Genomic DNA, 26,171 nt, shown 5'->3' with positions numbered 1-26,171 from the left:
AAGGAATTGTAAAGGGATGGAGAATATGTATTCCACAATCTCGCTATTTGGCATGAGGGAGGGACCTCCCAAATGTAGGAGTGAGTGCCCTCACAAATGTTAAAGTAAAAAATAAAGCCAAAATATTCCATGTTAACATATGCTAAAGAGGAGGTACAATTTTTCTTTTATTTTGCTTTATATACATGCAATTATGAAGGAAATAATGTTTTTAGCATTTTTCCCTTTAAAAACAATTTTTGGTTTAGGCTCAATAGTCTGATAACATTATTCCCAGATACCATATGTGAGTCAGAGAGGCATGCAGGCATCTTTTCCATGCTGTTTCCATTCAGTTTTAGCTCTTCCCCATCCATTTCAGCTTTTTTCTCATGCCCCTAGACCTGTTTGTTGGGTCCAACCGAATAATATTCGGCTTTCCCATTAACTTGCATTGGATTCGTTATTCGGTATGAATAACGCATATTAGAAATTATTCGTGCTGAGTTTCCTGAATCCGAATATTTCACTATTCAATCATCAATAATTATGAAGTTATCTTCTTTCATATGGCAGAATATTCAGTTTTAAAGGACAAATAGAAGGGTATCTGTATTATTTGAACATTTATTTGTGATAAATTCAAACTGATTTTCATTCAATTATTTTAAGGCCTTGTTCTTGAAAGAGTTTAATGGATTTGTTCTAATGATAGATTCTCTTTCTAATCATTGTAAAATATATAGGCTGCCTTTGATACATTGTACAGATTTCTACTGCTAGAGCCATTATAATGTCATGAAATGATTCAGCTCCACTTTATAAGCACTGGGACAATGTCCTCTAGTGGGTGTATGCTTCCTTTGAAAGTAGGCACATATTTTTGGAAGACTTTTGTTGGACATTCTATCTTCGTGTTGCCAAAACAAAAAATTTAGCAATTATGTTTGTGACGCCAACTAAATAAATGTCATAAAAAGCTTGTAGCGTTCTCTGCTTGGCTACAACTGTAATAATAACTTATAAAAGAAGGAGGAAAAAAATGCGCTCCATTGAGTAGTATTGTTTGATGTAGTTAGTATGCTCATAGAACAATTTGTTACGCATTCATCTTGTGAGCAATGTGTATTGGTATAGCAATATGCAGACTGCAACCAATGCCTTTGAAAATCATCTGTGGCAGCAGTGAAGAATCTAAACATGGAGATAAAAACTGCAGTAAATTTGGAGCTATAAACAAAATTATTCATTGTCCTTACGTCAAAATAAAGTGTTTTTATTGATAGTAATTGAAAAAATGATACCAAACAAGACCTTTTCATTATCATGGAAGGCTTGAATGCCAAAGTGGGCCACAGCAAACATTCAACTGCTCTTGGCAACTTTGGACTTGGTGAAGGAAACAAAGCTGGAGGAAGATTCATTGACTTTTGCACAACAAATCAACTGTCCATCATAAACTCATTCTTCCAAAATCACAAATGGAAACTCTACACATGAATATGGGACCTGCAAGAATCATATTGACTACATACAGTCATGGCTGGAAGTGTTCACACCCTTTGAAATTGTTCCAGAAAATACGTTTTTCTCCCAGAAAATTATTGTTATTGCATGTGTTTTTTTAATTCTCATGTTTATTTCCATGGCGTGTAAAAAAAAAAAAGGCAAACTGGACATAATTTCTCACAAAACCCCAAAAATGAGTTGGACAAAATTGTTGACAACTTTCCAAAATTGTGGGGTAACAATTTTTTGTTATAACGTGTTTTGTTATTCTCATGTTTATTTCCATGGTGTGTAAAAAAAAGGCAAATTGGACATAATTCCTCACAAAACCCCAAAAATGAGTTGGACAAAATTGTTGACAACTTTCCAAAATTGTGGGGAAACAACTTTGTTTCAAGCATGCGATGCTCCTTCAAACTCACCTGTGGCAAATAACAGGCGTGGGCAATATGAAAATCACACCTAAAATCAGATATACTGTAAAGGGAAGAAGTTGACTCTATCATTGTATTGTGTGTCTGTGTGTACTACAATAAGAATGGAGAACAGAAAGAGGAGAAGAGAACTGTCTGAGGACTTGAGAACCGAAATTGTGAAAAATATCAACACTCTCAAGGATAAAAGTCCCTCTCCAGAGATCTTGATGCTCCTTTATCAATGGTGCGCAACATAATCAAGAAGTTTACAACCAATGGCACTGTAGCTAATCTACATGGATGTGGATGGTAGAGAAAATGGATGAAAGGTTGCAACGCAAGATAGTCTGGATGATGAATAAGCAGACTCAATTAAAGGGAACCTGTCACCCCCAAAATCGAAGATGAGCTAAGCCCATCAGCATCAGGGGCTTATTTACAGCATTCTGTAATGCTGTAGATGAGCCACCGATGTAACCTGAAAGATGAAAAAAGAGGTTAGATTTTACTCACCCAGGGGCGGTCCCGATGCGGGCCAGTCCAATGGGCGTCGCGGTCCAGTCCAAGGTCTCCCAACTTCTTACGATGGTGTCCTCTTCTTGTATTGACACTGCGGCTCCAGCGCAGGCGTACTTTGTCTGCCCTGTTGGTAGCAGAGCAAAGTACTGCAGTGCACAGGCGCCGGGAAAGGTCAGAGAGGCCCGGCACCTGCGAACTGCAGTACTTTGCTCTGCTCTCAACAGGGCAAAGTACGCCTGCGCCAGAGCCGCAGTGTGAAGACAAGAAGATGACATCATCCTATGAAGATAGGAGGCACCGGACCGTGACGCCCATCGGATCGGACCGCCCACCCAGGTGAGTATAATCTAACCTCTTTTTCTCATCTTTCAGGATACATCGGGGGCTTATCTACAGCATTCCAGAATGCTGTAGATAAGCCCCTGATGCTGGTGGGCTTAGCACATCTTCGAGTTTGGGGGTGACAGGCTCCCTTTAAGTTCTGAAGAAATTAAAGCTGTCCTGCAGTCTCAGGGGGCATCAGTTCCCTTGCGAACTATCCGTCAACATTTGAATGAAATGAAATAAAATGCTATGGCAGGAGACCCTTTGCTGACAAAGATACATAAAAAATCTAGACTCCAGTTTGCCAAAATGTAAGTGAGTAAGCCAAAATACTTCTGGGAAACATCTTGTGGACAGATGAGACCAAGATATAGCTTTTTGATAAAACACATCATTCTACTGTTTATCGAAAATGGTCAACTCGTCCCAAAAAATACAAGCCCTCACATGACTCTGTGGGTCGAAATATGGAAAGATTATAGCTCTCATAAAGCGTCTTATAGTGTGTGACAGCAGCCAAACATAAAAAAAGATAAATCTGGTATAGTCTAATCATTTATACTGCACTAGGAATTGTGTAAAAAATAAATAAAACCAATTCTTCAGCTGCTGTTTTGTTCTTTCTGCCTCCCAAAGATTGCAGTAAGGCTTGGCGCATATTTATTCGATTAAACCGGCGTTTCTGTGTAAATCTCTGAAATACGTGATTCAGAAGGAGCCCCCGATGGAAGATTCCCTATAATGAGACAGATGGAGGCACTGTGGACACCATAGGACATGTAATCTGGAGGTGCCCATCTTTTTAGGATTGCATAAAAGTGCCGATGGCCATAGTTTTGTGCACTTCTGAAAAGAAGGACAAAGCTGAACAGAGGCCAGACGGAGTGCATAGTAACTCTTCTGCTTCAAAAATGCAAGCCTCCACTCAGATCTGTCATTGGACATTTAGGGGGCTTCCATGTTACTGGTAGTACAATGGCTTTGGAAAAGCAAAATGGCTCTAGTCTTTGCCCCTCAAAAGATATTCCGCAAATTCCCCCCTCCCTTCTGAGCCCCACAGTGTACCTAAACCACATTTAACATCCACATGTTTGGCATTTCTAAAGTGAGGAAAGTCCACCTTACAGGTGCAGGTCTCCAGAAGCATGAGCTGGGCGTAATGTTCTGGTGACTGCAACGTTTTGGTCAGTACAATGTACTGGTCACAACAACGGCAGTTTGCAATTTTCACTTGGCAACATTCATTGCTCCTTGTTTCTGAAAAACACCCATGAAGTCAAAATCATCACTACACCTGTAGATAAAATCCCAAAGGGGTAACATTTCCAAAATGGGGTCACATGAGGGGGGATTTTGATCTTCTAGCAACTAGGGGCTCTGTATATGGAGTTAGCAAACTATTCTAGGAAAATCTGCGCTTAGGAGGCAAGTTGCACTCTGTCCCTCCCAAGTCTCTATGTATGGCTAAGCAGTACTGTACAGCCTGCACCCTGACTAGATCTCCAGCCACTGAGGCAGTTAGGGGAGGGGGCCCCATGAAACATAAAGGAGACACAGGGGAGGGGGCCTAGATACAATAAATTGGCCTGCACTCTGTCCAAATGTGAGGTGCTGGTGGAATGGGCACTTGAAACCCTGAGTCCAAATGAAGAGAATTCACCGCACACTCTATCTGTAAGGTGATGGAAAAAAAGGAAATTTATTTATGTGGTCACACACAATATTCATAGAGCAGAGAAGAGAAAAACATATATGAGCGACTCTAGTCGACGTTTTGACTCATCTCAGGTCTTACTCAATATGCCGCCTTATGCTGAGAAATGCTTGAGTGGTCCTATGAAGTGTACATTATGGGCAGCGCTCCAGCAATTTGCCCCCTTGAACAGTGTGCTTAGGCTGCTTCTGCTCTTTGCTGCAGCTTTTTTGCATCACCTTACGGATAGAGTGTGCAGTGAATTCTCTTCACAAGGGAGGGGGCCCACAGTAGTATTCTAATTTTCTTGTGGGCCCCCACCCCCATTGTGTTTGTCAACCACCTCTACTTTACAGTGGGTCCACTTTCCCTCTCTGAGCAGGCCCACAGGAGATTAAAGGTGAAACAGTGGGGGAGGGGGCCCACAGAATATTAGGTGACACAGTGGGGGAGGGGGCCCACAGGAAAATAGCGGTGAAACAGTGGGGGAGGGGGTCCACAGGAAAATAGAGGTGAAACAGTGGGGGAGGGGGTCCACAGGAAAATAGAGGTGAAACAGTGGGGGAGGAGGCCCACAGGATATTGGGTGACACAGTGGGGAAGGGGATCTTCAGGTAATTAATACCTTTACAACATCCGCCTTACATGTATGATGCATGTTAAATACCACTGTCAATCTCTGACAGCAGCATATAACACATGCCAACATGCGTTTGCATCATTCTCTCACCCATTGGCGCCCATGACGTAATCGTGGGTCGTCGATGGGTTGTCATGACATCCAGGGGTCTTCTTCCTGTGGCGGAGCTTTAAAAGAGACAGTGATTTCTGCTATATGCAGTGATGCTGTGGCATCACTGTACAATAGCACATGCAATCAGACGATCGCATCTTCATGCCCTCTAAGGGGGCTAACTGTACTAGTGAAAGGTAAAAAAAAATATTTTAAAAATGTACTAAAAGTTCAAATCACCCCTTTTTATCCCATTGAAAATAAAGATATTTAAAAATCAAAAAATACACATATTTTTTATTGCTGCGTTCAGAAAAGTCTGATCTATCAAAATATAAAAACAATTAACCCGATCAGTACACACCGTAAACAGAAACAATTCAAGGATGCCAAATGTCCTTTTTCTGGTCGCCACAATTCCACAAAAAAAGCTATAACAAGTGATGAAAACATCACATCTATCCCAAATGGTACTAATAAAAACAATGTCTCGCCCCCAACAGAAAGCTATCATACAGCTTCCCTGTGTGTAATAAAATACGCAGCAGTCGCCGTCTTCTGCCGCTGTGTCGTTGCTTCTGTCTGCTTCATTGCAGTGGAATATGGCCACCGGTAAGTATTTTACTACACACTGATTGCTCTCCTGTGTGGTGTAGTATATAGAGGATCTGTCAGCTCTCCTGTGTGGTGTAGTATATAGAGGATCTGTCAGCTCTCCTGTGTGGTGTAGTATATAGAGGATCTGTCAGCTCTCCTGTGTGGTGTAGTATATAGAGGCTCTGTCAGCTCTCCTGTGTGGTGTAGTATATAGAGAATCTGTCAGCTCTCCTGTGTGGTGTAGTATATAGAGGATCCGTCAGCTCTCCCGTGTGGTGTAGTATATAGAGGATCTGTCAGCTCTCCTGTGTGGTGTAGTATATAGAGGATCTGTCAGCTCTCCTGTGTGATGTAGTATATAGAGGATCTGTCAGCTCTCCTGTGTGGTGTAGTATATAGAGGATCTGTCAGCTCTCCTGTGTGGTGTAGTATATAGAGGATCTGTCAGCTCTCCTGTGTGGTGTAGTATATAGAGGATCTGTCAGCTCTCCTGTGTGGTGTGGTATATAGTGGATCTGTCAGCTCTCCTGTGTGGTGTAGTATATAGAGGATCTGTCAGCTCTCCTGTGTGGTGTAGTATATAGGGGATCTGTCAGCTCTCCTGTGTGGTGTAGTATATAGAGGATCTGTCAGCTCTCCTGTGTGGTGTGGTATATAGAGGATCTGTCAGCTCTCCTGTGTGGTGTGGTATATAGAGGATCTGTCAGCTCTCCTGTGTGGTGTAGTATATAGAGGATCTGTCAGCTCTCCTGTGTGGTGTAGTAAATAGAGGATCTGTCAGCTCTCCTGTGTGGTGTAGTATATAGAGGATCTGTCAGCTCTCCCATGTAGTATATAGAGGATATCGAAATAGCAATGGCGTGCACTCAGGTTAATGTGGGTAGGTGCAGGCTGAACCAGGATAACATCCAGTAGAATCACAAATAAGTAAGAAACAGCTGCACTCGCATGTTTGGTTTTTTCAAATGCAGAGGAGTAATTTATTATTTTCACCACAGTGATAAAGCGAAGCTGAGGTCACCACAATAGTATAGAGGTACTGAGGTAACGTTTCGGCCCCGCTGTAGGCCTTTGTCAAACCTCACTAGAAAGACAATAAGAATTGTAATATATTAATAATATGCAAAAAAATATACAAAAGGTGCTGTACATTAATCATTTGTAACAACTGCTGGGTGAGAGCTATATACAGTGACATCCATATAATACAGGCACTTTATACATAAATATAGAAAAAAATGTATACATACACAAAATGCCCCTTGTTGAATTAGCATAATATACATTCCATACAGCTGACATCAAAATTGGCGTACACATCGGCGAATGACGTCTAGGGGTAAGGTTCTGACAAAACCATAAATATAAATATGGGTACTAGTAGTGAGAAAAAGGGCGACTAACCTTGTTGTAGAAAAAGAGTGGAAGATACCCCAAGAGTATGGGACAGATAGTAGCATAAGGCAGGCTCCAGGGTAGAGCTGTAGAGAAGGAATAGTATAGGGTTAAGTGGAATGGAGGGAATATGTAAAGGGAGGTGAAGACTGTAGGTATACAACATACCAAAAGGCGTATATGCAGAGAAAATGTAGGTCAGGGAAGGGGGAGCACTCACAGTCCGTGCTGCAAAAAAAATAAAAATATATATATATATAAATGAAAAAAAAGGATGATCAACAGTAAAGTTGACAGAAAATGCATGGCTTTGGGAATAGAAGGGGAACATAGAATACCTGCGGGTCCGGTGTGCTGGCGTCCCTGTGGTGATGTGTGGAGCCATAGGTGGTCAGTGGGACTTTATAGAGCCTGTGCAGGAAGTACGGAATACGCTGGGGAATGGTGTCCCTGGAGTAGCGGCTGCGCATGGCAGGGGTACTGATCCGAGTGTTGGAGCGCAGAGACGGCACAGGAAGTATGTGGTACGCTGGGGAATAGCGTCCCTGAGGTAGCACCTGCACAGGCTCTATAAAGTCCCACTGACCACCTATGGCTCCACACATCACCACAGGGACGCCAGCACACCGGACCCGCAGGTATTCTATGTTCCCCTTCTATTCCCAAAGCCAAGCATTTTCTGTCAACTTTACTGTTGATCATCCTTTTTTTTCATTTTTATATATATATATATATAAATATATAAATATATATATATATATTTTTTTTTTGCAGCACGGACTGTGAGTGCTCCCGTCACATGGTCAGCCAGCCCCCTCCAAAATATAGGGATGAGGGCTTTATCTGACCACTCCAGCTCAGATGCTAAGGTGTTTTAGTGGATGGCAAAATGGCTGACCAAGGACGTGCCTTGAGTCAATGCCAACAGTTGGAGCGCTGTATCATGGGTGACTCGAGGTCCCAAAAAGAACTGCTTCAGAGTACTTAGGAAAAGCAGAGCACTCTGCACCACCTGATCGCCATGCTCTCACAGCGGCGTAGCCCACTCCAACGCCCTGTCCGACAGGAGAGACAAAATGAACCTCACCTTAGCCCGCTCTGTGGGGAAATGTACAGCCAGGAGCTTGAGGTGTATAGAGCACTGGCTCATGAAGCCCCTACAAGATTTGCTATCGCCAGAAAAGTTTTCTGGCAGCGGGAGGCGAGATACAGTCGGAACAGGGCTGGCAGTGGACAAACTGGCTGCAGCTACACTAGCAGCCTGAAAAGCGACTGCGGTGACATTCACGGCTGAGGTTGTATGCTCAAGAGCCGCCAACCTACCCTCCAGCTGCTGGATGTTCCGCAGTAGACGCTGATCGTCCGCCATTTACTAGCCAGACCCTGGTGCTAGTATTATGTTAGGGTTGGCGGAACGCACCAAGTATAAATACAGTATATGTAATAATAGGTGTGTTTGCAACCCGGGGTCCACCGTGCAGGAGAGGAACCTGCTGCTAGAAATTGGCGGTGCTATATGGCGGTATTAGCGAACTCTGTTACTTCACAGAATCAATAGGATAGGGAAACGCTGTGCCCTGTTAACCTCACAGAGGAACACAGCTACCAAACAGAGCAAAACTGTGGTCATGCAGTCAGCATAGCACACAAACAACTCCTCACCGGAGGTTCCGGTATTCTATGGGCTTATTTCAGCCAAGACCTGAATCCAAACACACAAAACTCCTCACCAGAGGTGCCGGTATTCTAGGGGCTTATTTCAGCCAACCCTGACCTCATGCAAACATGACCACACAGTAGCAAGGCTCAAAACATAGGTTGATACTAGCGCATGGTCGTGAGGCTATGCAAACCTTTTATAGCTGTAGCAGACAAGGACCTTCCTGGTGGTCCAATAGGAGCTGCTACAGGACCTGAGCATGTGACCCCAGACCTCCAATGGGAGGTCGTCCCGTGGGCATGCTCAGTATGGGAAAAGCAGGACTTAGTCCCAGAAAGACCTGCTCACTGCTGAAGATTGCTGGCTACAAAGAAAGAGCCTGGAAGGGCTGTAGTAACCAGTCGTCCAGTATCAGCCTGAGCCAGACGCTGGGACCGACGCCTCCGCTGAGCAGGCTCCACTGCTGCTAGAGGAGAATGGGAGACTGCAGCAGACATGGTTCGAGATTCCCCCTGTGCAGCGGCGGGATCTGTCAGCTCTCCTATTTGGTGTAGTATATAGAGGATTTGTCAGCTCTTCTATGTGGTGCAGTTTATAGAGGATCTGTCAACTCTCCTGTATGGAGTAATATATAGAGAATCTATCAACTCTCTTGTGTGGTGTAGTATATAGAGGATCTGTCAGCTCTCGAGTGTGATGTAGTATATAGAGGATCTGTCCGATCTCCTGTGTGGTGTAGTATATAGAGGATCTGTCAGCTCTCCTGTGTAGTGCAGTATTTAGAGAATCTGTCAGCTCTCGAGTGTGATGTAGTATATAGGATCTATCCTGTGTAGTATTTTTAAATAACTGCATGGTGGGCCCCAAGAATGATTTTTCTCTGGTGGGCCCAAGGTACTCCAGTCCGACGCTGTCAGGGGGTCTTCAAAAGCAACATAGCATCCACTAATTGTTCCAGCAAATTTTGCATTCAAAAAGTCAAATGGTGCTCCTTCCCTACCAAGCTCTGTCGTGTGCCAAACAATGGTTTTCCTCCACATATTGGGTATCGGCATGCTAAGGAGATTTAACAAATTTGTTAAAATAATAAAAAAAAATGGGTCTAAACTATTTTTTGGGGGGAAAAAAGTTAAATGTTCATTTTTTTCACACATGCCAAAAGTTTCTGTGAAGCACCTGAAGGGTTAATAAACTTCTTGAATGTGGTTTTGAGCACCTTGAGGGTTGCAGCTTTTACAATGGCTTCACGTTTGGGTATTTTCTACTATATATTTTCACAAATAAACACAAGTTATATCGAAGAAATTTTACCACTTTCATGAAGTACAGTATGTCACGAAAAAGCAATCTCAGAATCAGTGGGATCCATTGAATCATTCCAGAGTTAGTACCTCTTAATGTGACACTGGTCAGAATTGTAAAAATTGTCCTGGTCATTTACATGCTAACCACCTTGGGGGCTAAGGGGGTCAAAGGAATTTAATTACGTGGTTCTTAAATTGGTGATATCTATCTATCTATCTATCTATCTATCTATCTATCTATATGTATTTCTGTCTGTCTGTCTGTCTATCTCAAAATTTCTGTCTATCAATCACTTATCTATTTAGCATGTAGAATATCTAAACATCTATTTATCAATATATCTGGTTCCAAATTTAAAAGAAAAGATTGGAAAAGAAGACTGAGCCATATATTAGGACAATTAATCAGTGCAAAATTAAGAGAAATATGACAAGACACCCCGATGACAGCTTTTTAATGCTACTAATGTGCTCAGCTTAACCATGAAATATAGTTTTAGATTGAAAATGAGTTGTTATGCAAAGCTGAAATGCAGCTGTGCCGGATTGGGGTAGGTAATAGTAACTTAAAGCCACTAGTCAGTAAACAAGGCAACAGGAGTCTGCCAGGGAGGTTAAGGGAATAAGAAGAAATTACAGTCCATTTTAACTTAACATATTTGGAAGGAGTAGGAAAGAAGTGCGCTCCTGCCAACTCAGTAAATGTTTAGCTTGGAGAACGTTACTTCCACATCTGGCTTGTGTTATACACTGTAAATATTACTTCTTTCAATTTCATTTTTTTTCAATGCAAATTTCAATTTATGAAGAAAAACAAGATGACTGCAGTGGAAAGATTTAGAGGTGAAGGTAACAGGTTGCTCAGGTACCATACGATACGATGCTAATGGGGAGTTATAGGTAGAAGTGTTATGCATGATATACACACAAATTATGGCACCCTTAACTTAATATTTTGTTGCACAACCTTTCGAGGCAATCACTGCAATCAAACGATTCTTGTAACTGTCAATGAGACTTCTGCACCTCTTGACAGGTATTTTGTCCCACTTCTCAAGAGCAAACTGCTTCAGTTGTCTCATGTTTGAAGATTGCCTTTTCCAGACGGCATGTTTCAGCTCTTTCCAAAGATGCTCAATAGGATTTTGATCAGGGCTCATAGAAGGCCACTTCAGAATAGTCCAATGTTATCCTCTTAGCCATTCTTGCTTTTTTTAGCTGTGTGTTGTGGGTCATTTTCCCGTTGCAAGACCCATGACCTGCAACTGAGACCAAGCTTTCTGACACTGGGCAGCACATTTCTCTCTAGAATCCCTTGATGGTCTTGAGATTTCATTGTACTCTGCACAGATTCTAGACACCTTGTGCCAGATGCAGCAAAGCAGCCCCAGAACAGAAAAGAGCCTCCTCCATGTATCACAGTAGGGACAGTGTTCTTTTCTTGATATGCTTCATTTTTCCTTCTGTGAACATAGAGCTGAAGTGTCTTACCAAAAAGTTCCATTTTTGTCTCATCTGTCCATAGGACATTCTCCCAGAAGCTTTGTGGCTTGTCAACATGTAGTTTCCCAAATTCCAGTCTGGCTTTTTTATGATTTCTTTTCAACAATGGTGTCCTCCTTGGATGCCTCCCATGAAGTCCACTTTGGCTCCGACAATGACAGATGGTGTGATCTGACACTGATGTTCCTTGAGCTTGGAGTTCACCTTTAATGTGTTTATAAGTTTTTCTGGGCTCTTTTGCTACCATTCGTATTATCCGTCACTTTGATTTGTCATCAATTTTCCTTCTGCAGCCACGCCTAGTGAGGTTGGCTACAGTCCCATGGATCTTAAATATCTGAATAATATGTACAACTGTTGTCACAGGAACATCAAGCTGCTTGGAGATGGTCTTATAACTTTAACATGTTTGCCTATAGTTTTCTTTCTAATCTCCTGAGACAACTCTTTCCTTCGCTTCCTCTGGTCCATGTTGAGTGTTATACACACCATGTCACCAAATAGCACATTGAGTATCTGTAGCCCTATATACAGGCCCACTCACTGATTCCAAGATTGTAGACACCTGTGATGCTAATTAGTGGAGACACCTCGATTTAACATGTCCCTTTTGTCACATTATTTTCATGGGTACCATCATTTCTGTTCAGGCCTATTTCATGAGTTTATTTTTTTTATTTTAATTCTGTGGAAGCATGGTTGAAAAGCAATGTCTGACTTTCATTTGTTCATTTTCATAGATTTTATATTTATTATTATTTTTGTCAGATTCAAGTTATTTCTGTGACCATTGTGGGTTTTCCTGTCATTAAACGAGGGGTACCAACAATTTTGACCACGTGTGTATATCCATTTCCGCTCTTCTGCTCTATGGGTTTGTTTCATGCTGTACTGTTTACAGATTGAAATGTGGATACAACCTATCAAAATGACTTCACATAATCAATCAATAGTCAAATAATACAACTTATTATAAATCATTGTTAAACATTTTGAAGTTTCTTGGTAAACGGGAAGGGAGGTGGATGGCAAGAAACTGTTCATAAATCCTTTACTTACGATTTATATATTTTAGGTCTTGTGCAGGTTTAAACCACATTTAGAAAGGACAGGAAAAACAACAATGATCATTAGATTCAACTTAAGACCTGAGCTCATTGATGACTTTTGGGGGAGCTGCAACAATGTAGAGTAAGAATTAAAAAAAACAGAATTAAATCAATAAAACATGCACTGTAAAATGCACTAAAAGATGCACTCAGCACCCTGAGGAAGCCCACGCAAAACGCGCGTTGGGGCTGCATGGTCTGACCTATTGCCTGGACAAATTGGGTGAGATTATATTTTGATAAATAAATAAATAAAATAAATAAATAAATAAATAAATAACGAAGGCAGACGCCGAAATGCGCGTCGGGGTTCGGCACATCCCAGGGATCCATTCACCATATAGCAGGTAACATCTATGGCTGGTTCCGACCTATAATACTTGCACTTTATTTAGTTTTGGCTCTGTTAACTAGGTGCCCCATACTTATTTGGCTACTTGGTCCTCCAGGCCTTCATCTAGGTTATTCAGCAGCACTAGCTGGTATCATATCCTATATTTCTGCTAGCACTTTATTTGGCCTCCTCCAGCCTATTGTCTATACTATTGCACATGCACCTTATAATATGATAGCATCTCATCTACACTTTGACACTGCTATATGGCTGATCAATACGGTTTATTGATATGGATAAATCCATTATTATACTTTTTTGTATTAATTTTGTACTATTTATATGTCCCTGGTGGTGTGCTGTATATGGTATTCTTTCCCACCGTTCCACTTTATATTTTAATAAATATTGTTATTTACACTTCATTTTGGACTTTTGTCTCGGTTCTTCTTCGTTTCTCTACTGCCTACACCTTGTATAGGGAGATAGCCATATTGGCAATATGCTTTTTTCACTCTAATTATACTTATGGTGGTGAGACAGTGCTGTAATATATACTATGGTCTCTGACTTCCCGGTCCTGTTATATATGCAATTGTGTCAGACTTTATTTCTGTTTTGTGTCCTTCACTATATATTTCTTTGACTATGGGAAACATTTTTTTTTATAATTATGTATGTGATAATTTTATGATTATATTGGTAATTAATAAATAATTGATATACTTTTTATATATGGGTAGTTTTGCACTCCTTTTTTCTCTTTGCATATAAACAATGTAGCGTAAGTATGGGTAAATGTACATGGGGATGGCAATAATGGAAAGCTGCTAATTGGAGTTTTTGATATAAATCTCCTATAGCTGTACAGGTAGAGAATGAAATGCTGCAACAAATTAAAAAGGCAGCAAATAATAAGGTCCTTATAATGGGGGATTTTATCTATCCAGACTTTCAATGGGACATAGAATCTTCTGGTTGTGTGTTCTTATTGACAATTGAAGACAATGACTTCTCTCAATTGGTTGATGAACCAACTATAGGAGATCCAAAATCACATCAAGAGATCCAATATCAGATCTACAGGTACAGGAACATTTGGGCAGAAGCAACCACAATTTAATACATTTCGAAGTAATATTTAACGAAACTGTACAAATTGGAAAAACAAAAACTTGGAAGTTTAGGAAAGTAAAATTCAGTTGAGGGAAGAGCTTAGTCTTGTGGACTGGGATCTACTCTTAATAACTTGGACATAAATGGAGAATAAAAGATATTTTACTAGAATCCTATATAAAGTTTATTATTTTATGGTTAAAGAAGAACTCATCCCATCAAAGTTTTGTATCCTTTTAATATATTGCAATCATCATATTATATAGCACCGTGTACTTGCAATTTCTCATTTTGCCTTACTACCCAGTAAATTCTTCATTTTTTTCTCTGCTTTAAGTAGATACAGGAAGTCTCTTTTCCCTACAGTTATGATACCCCTCACCTCCTGACCCAGCTGCTCCCTCCTCCCCTACTAGGGACTTTTGCAGTGACTCATGGCTCATACAGGGAAAACAGATTATCTACATAAAGCTTAGAAGGATTCAGCTAGTCCATTTTTAATCACGTGATGTCATAGACCTAATGGAAAAGAGAAGAATTGGCTGGGTATAAAGGTAAAATGAGCAATTGTAAGTACACAGTGCTATATAATATGATGATTGCAATATATTAAACTGATGACTGTAATATATTAAGAGGATAAAGATTTTGACAGGAGGGTTCTTTTAAATAGGACAGTACAACGTATAATAAAACAAAAACAAAGAACATTTAAAACCTTGTTGGCAGAGAAGTCAGAAATAGCATTTCCAGAAGTATAAAAATCTCAATGGGAAATGTAAAAAAGAAGTAAAGTTAGCAGAGTTATCTACAGAGAAAATAATCTCCTGTTACATTTAAATAAATCAACCACAAATATACAAATACATTAAAGGCAAAAAGAATAATGTAGATCATATCAGTCCCTAATAAGATGATCATAGTAATACAATAGTAAACTCGGGATTACAGAACACGAGAAGGACTTGGGTATTCTGGTTATGAGTAGGCTGAACAGCAGTATTCAATGTTAGGCAGCAGCTACAAATGCAAACAAGCTCTAAAGGTACCTTCACACATAACGATATCGTTAACGATATCGTTGCTTTTTGTGACGTAGCAACGATATCGTTAAGGAAATCGTTATGTGTGACAGCGACCAACGATCAGGCCCCTGCTGGAAGATCGTTGGTCGCTGAGGAAAGTCCAGAACTTTATTTTGTCGCTGGACTTCCCGCTGACATCGCTGGATCGGCGTGTGTGACACCGATCCAGCGATGTCTTCACTGGTAACCAGGGTAAACATCGGGTTACTAAGCGCAAGGCCGCGCTTAGTAACCCGATGTTTACCCTGGTTACCAGCGTAAACATTGAAAAAACAAACAGTACATACTTACCTTCAGCTGTCTGTCCCCGGCGCTCTGCTTCTCTGCACTCCTCCTGCATCCTGTGTCAGCGCCAGCCAGCCAGAAAGCAGAGCGGTGACGTCACTGCTCTGCTTTCCGGCTGACCGGCGCTGACAGTGCAGAGGAAATCACAGCGCCGGAGGACAGACAGCTGAAGGTAATTATGTAGTGTTTGTTTTTTTTAACATTTACGCTGGCAACCAGGGTAAACATTGGGTTACTAAGCGCGGCCCTGCGCTTAGTAACCCGATGTTTACCCTGGTTACCGGGGACCTCGGGATCGTTGGTCGCTGGAGAGCTGTCTGTGTGACAGCTCTCCAGCGACCAAACAGCGACGCTGCAGCGATCGACATCGTTGTCGGTATCGCTGCAGCGTCGCTTAGTGTGACGGTACCTTTAGGGTTTATAAAAAGAAAGATACAATCTTGTGATCCCAATGTATTACCTTTCCAAAAATCACCGGTAAGGCCACCTCTAGCATATGGGATCCAGTTTTGGGGTTTACATTCTTAGAGTCATTTCAAAGGCAGCACCTAAATTATTACAAGGTATGGAAGTCATCTCCTTTAATAAGAGTGTAGAAAAGTTGACCTTCATTAGCTGAGAAGAAAGATGCTTCAGAGGTGACCTCATTTACACTCCCTGACAGAAGTTATGTCACCTATCCATGTTATGTAAATAAAAGCTTATAGCCTGACGTTAAATTCATCCATTGGTTGTATAAATTATTCTTTTCAAAGCTGAAACCTTCCGAAATGTGGTTTATGTTAAGAAAATAAATTGGCATCAATGCAGAAATATTGATCAGTTAACCCCTTTACCCCCAAGGGTGGTTTGCACGTTATGGACCGGGCCAATTTATACAATTCTGACCACTGTCCCTTTATGAGGTTATAACTCTGGAATGCTTCAACGGATCCTGGTGATTCTGACATTGTTTTCTGGTGACATATTGTACTTCATGATAGTGGTAAAATTTCTTTGATATTACCTGCGTTTATTTGTGAAAAAAACGGAAACATGGCGAAAATTTTGAAAATTTCGCAATTTTCCAACTTTGAATTTTTATGCAATTAAATCACAGAGATATGTCACACAAAATACTTAATAAGTAACATTTCCCACATGTCTACTTTACATCAGCACAATTTTGGAATCAACATTTTTTTTGTTAGGGAGTTATAAGGGTTAAAAGTTGACCAGCAATTTCTCATTTTTACAACACCGTTATATTTTAGGGACCACATCTCATTTGAAGTCATTTTGAGGGGTCTATATGATAGAAAATACCCAAGTGTGACACCATTCTAAAAGCTGCACCCCTAAAGGTTCTCAAAACCACATTCAAGAAGTTTATTAACCCTTCAGGTGTTTCACAGGAATTTTTGGAATGTTTGAATAAAAATGAACATTTAACTTTTTTTCACAAAAAATTTACTTCAGCTCCAATTTGTTTTATTTTGCCAAGAGTTCCAGGAGAAAATGGACCATAAACCTTGTTGTACAATTTGTCCTGAGTACGCTGATACCCCATATGTGGGGGTAAACAACTGTTTGGGCGCATGGGAGAGCTCGGAAGGGAAGACGTGCCGTTTGACTTTTCAATGCAAAATTCACAGGAATTGAGATGAGACGCCATGTTGCGTTTGGAGAGCCACTGATGTGCCTAAATATTGAAACCCCCCACAAGTGACACCATTTTGGTAAGTAGACCCTCTAAGGAACTTATCTAGAGGTGTGTTGAGCACTTTGACCCACCAAGAGCTTCACAGAAGTTTATAATGCAGAGCCGTAAAAATAAAACACAAATTTTTTCACACAAATATTATTTTTTAGCCCCCAGTTTTGTATTTTCCCAAGGGTAACAGGAGAAATTGGACCCCAAAATTTGTTGTGCAATTTGTCCTGAGTGCGCTTATACCCCATATGTGGGGGGGAACCACCGTTTGGGCGCATGGGAAGGCTCGGAAGGGAAGGAGCGCCATTTGAAATACAGACTTAGATGGAATGGTCTGCAGGCGTCACATTGTGTTTGCAGAGCCCCTAATGTACCTAAACAGTAGAAAGCCCCCACAAGTGACCCCATATTGGAAACTAGACCCCCCACGAACTTATCTAGATGTGTTGTGAGAACTTTGAGCCCCCAAGTGTTTCACTACAGTTTATAACGCAGAGCCGTAAAAATTAAAAAATCCTTTTTTTTCCACAAAACTTATTTTTTAGCCCCCAGTTTTGTATTTTCCCAAGGGTAACAGGAGAAATTGGACCCCAAAAGTTGTTGTCCAATTTGTCCTGAGTACGCTGATACCCCATATGTTGGGGTAAACTCCTGTTTGGGCACACAGGAGAGCTCGGAAGGGAAGTAGCACTGTTTTACTTTTTCAACGCAGAATTGGCTGGAATTGAGATCGGACGCCATGTCGCGTTTGGAGAGCCCCTGATGTGTCTAAACAGTGGAAACCACCCAATTATAACTGAAACCCTAATCCAAACACACCTCTAACCCTAATTCCAACGGTAACCCTAACCACACCTCTAGCCCAGACACACCCCTAACCCTAATCCCAACCCTATTCCCAACCGCAAATGTAATCCAAACCCTAACCCTAACTTTAGCCCCAACCCTAACTGTAGCCTTAACCCTAACTGTAGCCTTAACCCTAACTGTAGCCTTTACCCTAACTGTAGCCTTAACCCTAGCCCTAACCCTAGCCCTAACCATAACCCTAGCCCTTACCCTAACCATAACCCTAGCCCTAACCCTAGCCCTAACCCTAGCCCTAACCCTAGCCCTAGCCCTAACCCTAGCCCTAACCCTAACCCTAACCCTAGCCCTAACCCTAACCCTAGCCCTAACCCTAACCCTAGCCCTAGCCCTAACCCTAATGGGAAAATGGAAATAAATACATTTTTTAAATTTTTTTTATTTTTCACTAACTAAGGGGGTAATGAAGGGGGGTTTGATTTACTTTTATAGCGGGTTTTTTAGCGGATTTTTATGATTGGCAGCCGTCACTCACTGAAAGACGCTTTTTATTGCAAAAAATATTTTTTGCGTGACCACATTTTGAGAGCTATAATTTTTCCATATTTGAGTCCACAGAGTCATGTGAGGTCTTGTTTTTTGCAGGACGAGTTGACGTTTTTATTGTTAACAATTTCGGACATGTGACATTTTTTGATCGCTTTTTATTCCGATTTTTGTGAGGCAGAATTAGCAAAAACCAGCTATTCATGAATTTCTTTTGGGGGAGGCGTTTATACCGTTCCGCGTTTGGTAAAATTGATAAAGCAGTTTTATTCTTCGGGACAGTACGATTACAGCGACACCTCATTTATATCATTTTTTATGTTTTGGCGCTTTTATATGATAAAAACTATTTTATAGAAAAAATAATTATTTTTGCATCGCTTTATTCTGAGGACTATAACTTTTTTATTTTTTTGCTGATGTTGCTGTCTGGTGGCTCATTTTTTGCGGGACAAGATGACACTTTCAGCGGTACCATGGTTATTTATATCTGTCTTTTTGATCGCGTGTTATTCCACTTTTTGTTCAGCGGTATGATAATAAAGCGTTGTTTTTTGCCTCGTTTTTTTTTTTTCTTACGGTGTTTACTGAAGGGGTTAACTAGTGGGCCAGTTTTATAGGTCGGGTCATTACGGATGCGGCGATACTAAATATGTGTACTTTTATTGTTTTGTTTTTTTTATTTAGATAAAGAAATGTATTTATGGGAATAATACATATATTTTTTTTCATTATTTAGGATTTTTTTTTTTCTTTTTACACACTTGTAAAAATTTTTTTTTTACTTTTTTACTTTGTCCCTGGGGGGGACAATACAGATCGGTGATCTGCCAGTTTGCACAGCACTCTGACAGATCACCGATCTGTCACACAGCGCTGCAGCGTTACCAAGTGCCTGCTCTGAGCAGGCACTTGGTAAGCCACCTCCCTCCCTGCAGGACCCGGATCCGCGGCCATCTTGGATCTGGGACTTGCTGCAGGGAGGAGGTAAGAGACCCCCGGAGCAACGCGATCACATCGCGTTGCTGCGGGGGTCTCAGGGAAGCCCACAGGGAGCCCCCTCCCTGCGCGATGCTTCCCTGCACCGCCGGCACATCGCGATCATGTTTGATCGCGGTGTGCCGGGGGTTAAAGGGAACCTGTCACCCCGTTTTTTGAGATTGAGCTATAAATACTGTTAAATAGGGCCTGCGCTGTGTGTTCCTATAGTGTATGTAGTGTACCCCGATTCCCCACCTATGCTGAGATATAACTTACCAAAGTCGCCGTTTTCGCCTGTCAATCAGGCTGGTCAGGTCGGGAGGGCGTGGTGACATCGCTGGTTCTTCCTCAGCTTTACGTTGGTGGCGTAGTGGCGTAGTGGTGAACAAGCAGCGCGCGATCTGCGCTGTAATCCCTTGCATCGGTGGGGGCGGCCATCTTCCTGGGGCCGCGCGTGCGCAGATCGAGTGCTCTGCTGCACGGGGCTTCAGGGAAATGGCCGCGGGATGCCGCGCGTGCGCATTAGAGATCGCGGCGGCCATTTTCTCAAAGCCGAGTTTGCATCTCGGCTTTGGGAAAATGGCCGCCGTGATCTCTAATGCGCACGCGCGGCATCCCGCGGCCATTTTCCTGAAGCCCCGTGCAGCAGAGCACTCGATCTGCGCACGCGCGGCCCCAGGAAGATGGCCGCCCCCACCGATGCAAGGGATTACAGCGCAGATCGCGCGCTGCTTGTTCACCACTACGCCACTACGCCACCAACGTAAAGCTGAGGAAGAACCAGCGATGTCACCACGCCCTCCCGACCTGACCAGCCTGATTGACAGGCGAAAACGGCGACTTTGGTAAGTTATATCTCAGCATAGGTGGGGAATCGGGGTACACTACATACACTATAGGAACACACAGCGCAGGCCCTATTTAACAGTATTTATAGCTCAATCTCAAAAAACGGGGTGACAGGTTCCCTTTAATGTGCCGGGGGACGGTCCGTGATAAGCAGCTGACACCCGGCCGCGCTCCCCCCGTGAGCGCGGCCGATCGCCTATGACGTACTATTCCGTCCTTGGGAAGTAAAGCCCACCCCACATGGACGGAATAGTACGTCTAATGGCAGAAAGGGGTTAATGGACACAGAATGGTCAGATTTTGACAAGACAAAAGTTTTGTCGCCCACAGAAAGTAATGTGATATTAAAGCAAATAATTAACTTTCAATACAAATGTATGTTGCATAACAGTGGTCAATGAAGTTATGGTGCTATTAGAGTCATATTTAATATTTTGTGTGACTTCCATGAGCTTGAAGGACTGCATGCATGCGGTTCAACAATGATTCATACAATTTATTAATGAAGTCATCAGGAATAACAAAGAATGCAGTCTTACATGCCTCCCAGAGTTCATCTAGATTCTTTGGTTTTGTCTTCCAAGCTTCCTCTTTCATCCTACTCCAAAGATGCTCAAGGATGATGTTCATGTCTGGTGACTGGGCTGGCCAGTCCTTGAGCACCTTGATCATTTTTGCATGGAGGAACTTTGTTGTAGAGATGGATGTATGAGATGGAGCACCATCCTGCTGCAGAATTTCACCCCTTTTATGATTTTGAATATAAGAGGTAGCTAATACTTCTTAATATTTTAGGCTATTGATATTTTAGATATTGCCTTCCACCTTGCAAATGTTTTGCACACCCCTATACTGAATGTAACCCCAGACCATGATCTTTCCACCACCAAATTTAACTGTTTTCTGGGTGTATTTTGGATCCATACGGGCTCCAGTAGGTCTCCTGCAGTATTTGTGGCGGCTGTGGTGTAATTCTACTGAAGATTCATCAGAGAAATCCACCTTCTGCCACTTTTCCAGCATCCATCTGTTTAGCAGGCTGTGGGACTTTGCAAATGCGACATGGTTTTTTATTTGCCTTTTGTTTAGTGCTTGCTTCTGGGCACTGATTCGACAATGGAGGCCATTTCGAGACAGAATCCTGCAAACTGTTCTAGTTGACACAAGGACTTGAGGTGACCAGGCCTGTTGGAGCTCTGCTGCAGTGGAAGAGGGGTTTGCTTTGGATTTTCTAACCAGCAAACGTTCCTCCTGAGCAGTTGTCTTGCGGGGTCTGCCAGACCTGGGCTTGTCAAACACATCTCCAATCTCTTTAATAGTGTTGAGCATTCCGATACCGCAAGTATCGGGTATCGGCCGATATTTGCGGTATCGGAATTCCGATACCGAGATCCGATATTTTTGTGATATCGGGTATCGGTATCGAATCAATAGGGATGTGGAAAATAAAGAATTAAAATAAAAAATATTGATATGCTCACCTCTCCGGCGGCCCCTGGACTTCACGCTGCTATCCGGGAGGCTTCTTTGTTTAAAAAGCGCGCCTTTCGGACCGGTGAATGACGTCCCGGCTTCTGATTGGTCGCGTGCCGCCCATGTGACCGGCACGCGGCCAATCAGAAGCCGCGACGTCATTCTCATTCACAAAACTGCTAATTCTAGGAATTGAGGACCTGCGAATGACGTCGCAGCCTCTGATTGGTCGCGTGCCGGTCACATGGGCGGCACGCGACCAATCAGAAGCCGGGACGTCATTCACAGGTCCGAAAGGCGCGCTTTTTAAACAAAGAAGCCTCCCGGTTAGCAGTGTGAAGTCCAGGGGCCGCCGGAGAGGTGAGCATATCAATATTTTTTATTTTAATTCTTTATTTTACACATCCCTATGGATCCCAGGGCCTGAAGGAGAGTTTCCTCTCCTTCAGACCCTGGGAACCATGAGAATACCTTCCGATACTTGATGTCCCATTGACCTGTATTGGTATCGGATATCGGTATCGGCGATATCCGATATTTTTCGGGTATCGGCCGATACTATCCGATACCGATACTTTCAAGTATCGGACGGTATCGCTCAACACTACTCTTTAAATCTTTTTTTAATTCTTTGTACTTGACGCTGAGATAAATTATAGGTGCCAGCCACCTCTGCAGTGGATCTGGTCATCAACCTCTTGGTAATCCAGGCTTTGGTCGCAGGGTGGATTTTTGGCATGCTGTCAGAGCTCAAGTTGCAGTTCAAGTGAAGGTCTGGGGTGCTGGGTTTCTTTTTATACACACACATTAATTAACCGATTATGTAGTGAGCACAGGTGAGGATGTAGACTATGATTGGGTGCATTATATGACCAGACGACAAAACTTTTGTCTTGCCAAAATCTGACCATTCTGTGTTCATTATCTGATCAATATTTCTGTATTGATGCCAATTTATTTTCTTAACCTAAACCACATTTCGGAGGGTTTCAGCTTTCAAAAGAATAATTTATACAACCAATGGATGAATTTAACGTCTGGTTATAAGCTTTATTTACATAACATGGATAAGCGACATAACTTCTGTCAGGGACTGTATATGTATAAATACATATGTGGTCAATACAAAGTACTGGCACATGACTTGCTCCTTTCAAAGACCTTACAAAGGACGAGGGTGCATTCATTATTTGTGGAGGAAAAACTATTCCGACAGCTAAATAGTAAAGGGTTCTTTATAGTTTGAGCAGTCAGACTGTGGAATGCCCTACCACAAGAATTACTACAATGGCAGACACTATAACAGCTTTTATAAAAGAGCTAGATGCTTTTCTCACAACAAATGGAGTACTGGGTTATAAATAATATAGAGAATGTGTGTAACTGATGGAAAAAGGTAAAACTTAATGGACGCATCTCTTTTTTTTAACCTATGTAACTATGTATATAACCCATGGCTGAAGATTCATACATGCTGCTTGAACCATTCCTCAATATAACCATTTAAAAAGACTCTTTCAGGACAATTTTACTACTGAAACTAGTGATATGGCTATATAGGTCATATGGCAAAATGAAAAAAGTTATTGTATTTTTCGGACTATAAGACGCACTGGACCATAAGGCGCACCACAAATGTTGGGGTGGAAAATAACAGAAAAAAGATTTTTATAAGAGGGCCGGCTGTGGTAGAGCGGGGTCACAGGAGGCATGGTCCCTTCCTCAGGAAGCCAGCAGCGGCAGAAGTGGGGCAATGCTGCAGTCCCAGGGTATACCAGCGGTGGGATGCTGCGGGTCAGGTGTCGGCGGTGAGACAGAGCAGAGTGCGTTGCATGGAGCAGGGTCCCTTCCTCAGGATGACAGTGGCAGAAATGTGGCAAAGCCGCGGCCCGGTGTTCACGGCAAGCAGAGCCGAGTGCATCACTGGTTTCTCAGTGGCACATGCACAGATTGAGATCTCAGCGGCCCTCGGCTTCAGGAAAATGGCCTCCAAGATCTCAATCTGCGCAGCCTCCGGTGGCCATTTACCTGAAGCCAAGGGCCACCGAGATCTCAAGCCCCCAGCCTCAGGAAAATGGAGCTCGAGAGGTCAGCAGAGATCTCAATCCATGCACGCGCCGCCTCTGGGGGCCCATGGCATCAGGAATATGGCCACAGGGAAACCAATGATGCACTCCACACTGCTCACCGCCAACACCGAGCCATAGCATCGCCACACCTCTGCTGCCGCCTGTTCCCTGAGGAAGGGACGCTGCTACGCCACGGCTGTAAGCCTGTGTTCAGACTATAAGACGCACCTCCCATTTTCCTCCCAAATTTTTTTGGGGAAAAAGTGAGTCTTATAGACCAAAAAATACGGTACTTGTTTTGTAGTAATCTGATGTGCCAGTGCTGAGAAATGAAGCCTTGCATCTTCATACAAATTAGCCTAGAAGTGCATTAAGAGCATATATATGAGTACATTGGTGTGCAGTGCTTTCATATGAAACTCGTATGACACTAACATTGGAATACAAATGTATTAAGTTACAGTAGTGTCTTATGTATGATATACATACCGTAATTTATGCTTAGCTGAATCCTGTACTTTCTAATTTAACAAAGTGAAAGCCATTTTGAACCAGATTACTACTTTATCTTAGTTTAAACTACACTTTTCCAAATAAACAGTGGAGTGACATCCCAGACTTCTTTCCCAAACTAATTAAAGTTTGTCCTTATATTACCTGGCAGAAGCCATAGTGGACTAATTGCAATCAGAAAACTAAAGGTTAAATCCTATAAGAAAATGATGTGTATAATTTTTAACAAATGTCAATTAACATCGCAAATTATAATCTTGAAACACAAATAGATTTTTGGCATGTCATGTGTGTGAAATAATACAGATGGAAGTGTTACTTGTCTCAAGAGAACAATGTGTGGAGAGGAGGTTTACGGGTGAAACATTTCTTTTTTCCAAATTACATGTTGCAATCTGTTAAGAATACTTTACAAGATTATCTGTTGATTATTATTATGAACAGAAATCCAGCTTTAATTTTTCAAACCAGATTTGTGAAAATGGATCTGTTCTAGTTGTCAAATGATACAGGGCTACACTCTACTATGTTCTGCAATGCTAGAAATCAGCGCCCATAAGGCCTATGAAAATCGCTCAAAAATCAACTGGGCCAAGCTCTACCAATTTTTTTTAGGAAGAGGCTACATGTCTTTTCAGGGCTTGCTCACACGAGCGTTTAACATGGCCAAAGTGCTGTCTGATGACCAATGTTATACTATGGGGCAGTACATAGTTTCTACAGAACGAATTGGTCTGTGGAAAAAATTGCACCATGCTGCAGGTGGCAAATCGGATGATGCACACCCATACAAGTTTATGAGTGTGTTTAAGACATCGCATTGCACTTGGATGACATCAGAGTGCAGTCCGACTTCAGCGGACACAGACAAAAGAGATGAAGAAATTATGTTCTCCATCTTCTCCACACGTGGAGAATAGGATCAAACTAAGATGACACTTGGCTCAAACTCGGATCAGAGTTTGGTCTGAGTGTCATTAGCACAATTGATTTGATTCACTTGCATGAGAGACTTGTGTGACCTCGGCCTTAGGCTGCCATCACACTAGCAGTATTTTGTCAGTATTTTACATCAGTATTTGTAAGCCAAAACCAGGAGTGGGTAATAAATACAGAAGTGGTGCATATGTTCCTGTTATACTTTTCCTCTATTTGTTCCACTCCTGGTTTTGGCATGGTTTGAATGGGCATGGATGTCTGACATCTTTGCAGTTCTTCAAAACTTTGAGGACTTGACCAAGATTGTGAGCGGCAATGACGCCAAAATCAGCATAACCATCCCATTTCTCTGTCTATTGAAACGCTCCCTGCTCACAATTAAAGAGGAATATTTGCAGGGGGAGCAAGTTGAGATGGAGCAAGAAACTATACAGGGTGATGCTACATAGCCCAGCCTCATCTCATCTTCTCAATGCGGATTGGCTGATAATGAAGAGGAACAGCAGCTGGTTGAATGCGCTATAGACAGTACTACCCACACCACCTTCATCCCGCCTGTTCAGCCATCCCGCCTGGATGGCCTGAAGATGATGAAGAGAGGGAGGACGAGGAGGAGAATGAGGAGGAGGATATGGACAGTTGTCCTGTTGTTGGGTAATGGGAAGTCTTGGCTGTTGGCAGTCTGGCACACAGAGCTGAGTGTATGTTCCACACTCTGTCCTGTGACTCTCGCATTGTAC

At 42.2% G+C, this 26,171-nt stretch overlaps 1 protein-coding gene across 2 annotated transcripts in view; it reads right to left on the bottom strand.

Annotated features, from left to right (window-relative positions):
* Positions 1–26,171, bottom strand: part of CFAP299 (cilia and flagella associated protein 299) — a 967,879-nt gene that overhangs the window by 113,280 nt on the left and 828,428 nt on the right. Inside the window, exon 5 of one of the 2 annotated variants that reach the window (XM_069745705.1) lies at positions 7,175–7,251. The exons of the other annotated variant lie outside the window; for it this stretch is intronic. Coding sequence (XP_069601806.1) covers positions 7,175–7,251 — 77 coding nt within the window. The remainder of the gene's footprint in view (positions 1–7,174; positions 7,252–26,171) is intronic. 2 annotated transcript variants of the gene reach the window in all.

Source organism: Ranitomeya imitator, chromosome 1, assembly GCF_032444005.1.
Source record: "Ranitomeya imitator isolate aRanImi1 chromosome 1, aRanImi1.pri, whole genome shotgun sequence".
Classification (NCBI taxonomy): Eukaryota; Metazoa; Chordata; class Amphibia; order Anura; family Dendrobatidae; genus Ranitomeya; species Ranitomeya imitator.
The sequence above is the reverse complement of the archived record's forward strand: the minus strand, read 5'-3'. Positions and strand labels throughout refer to the sequence as shown.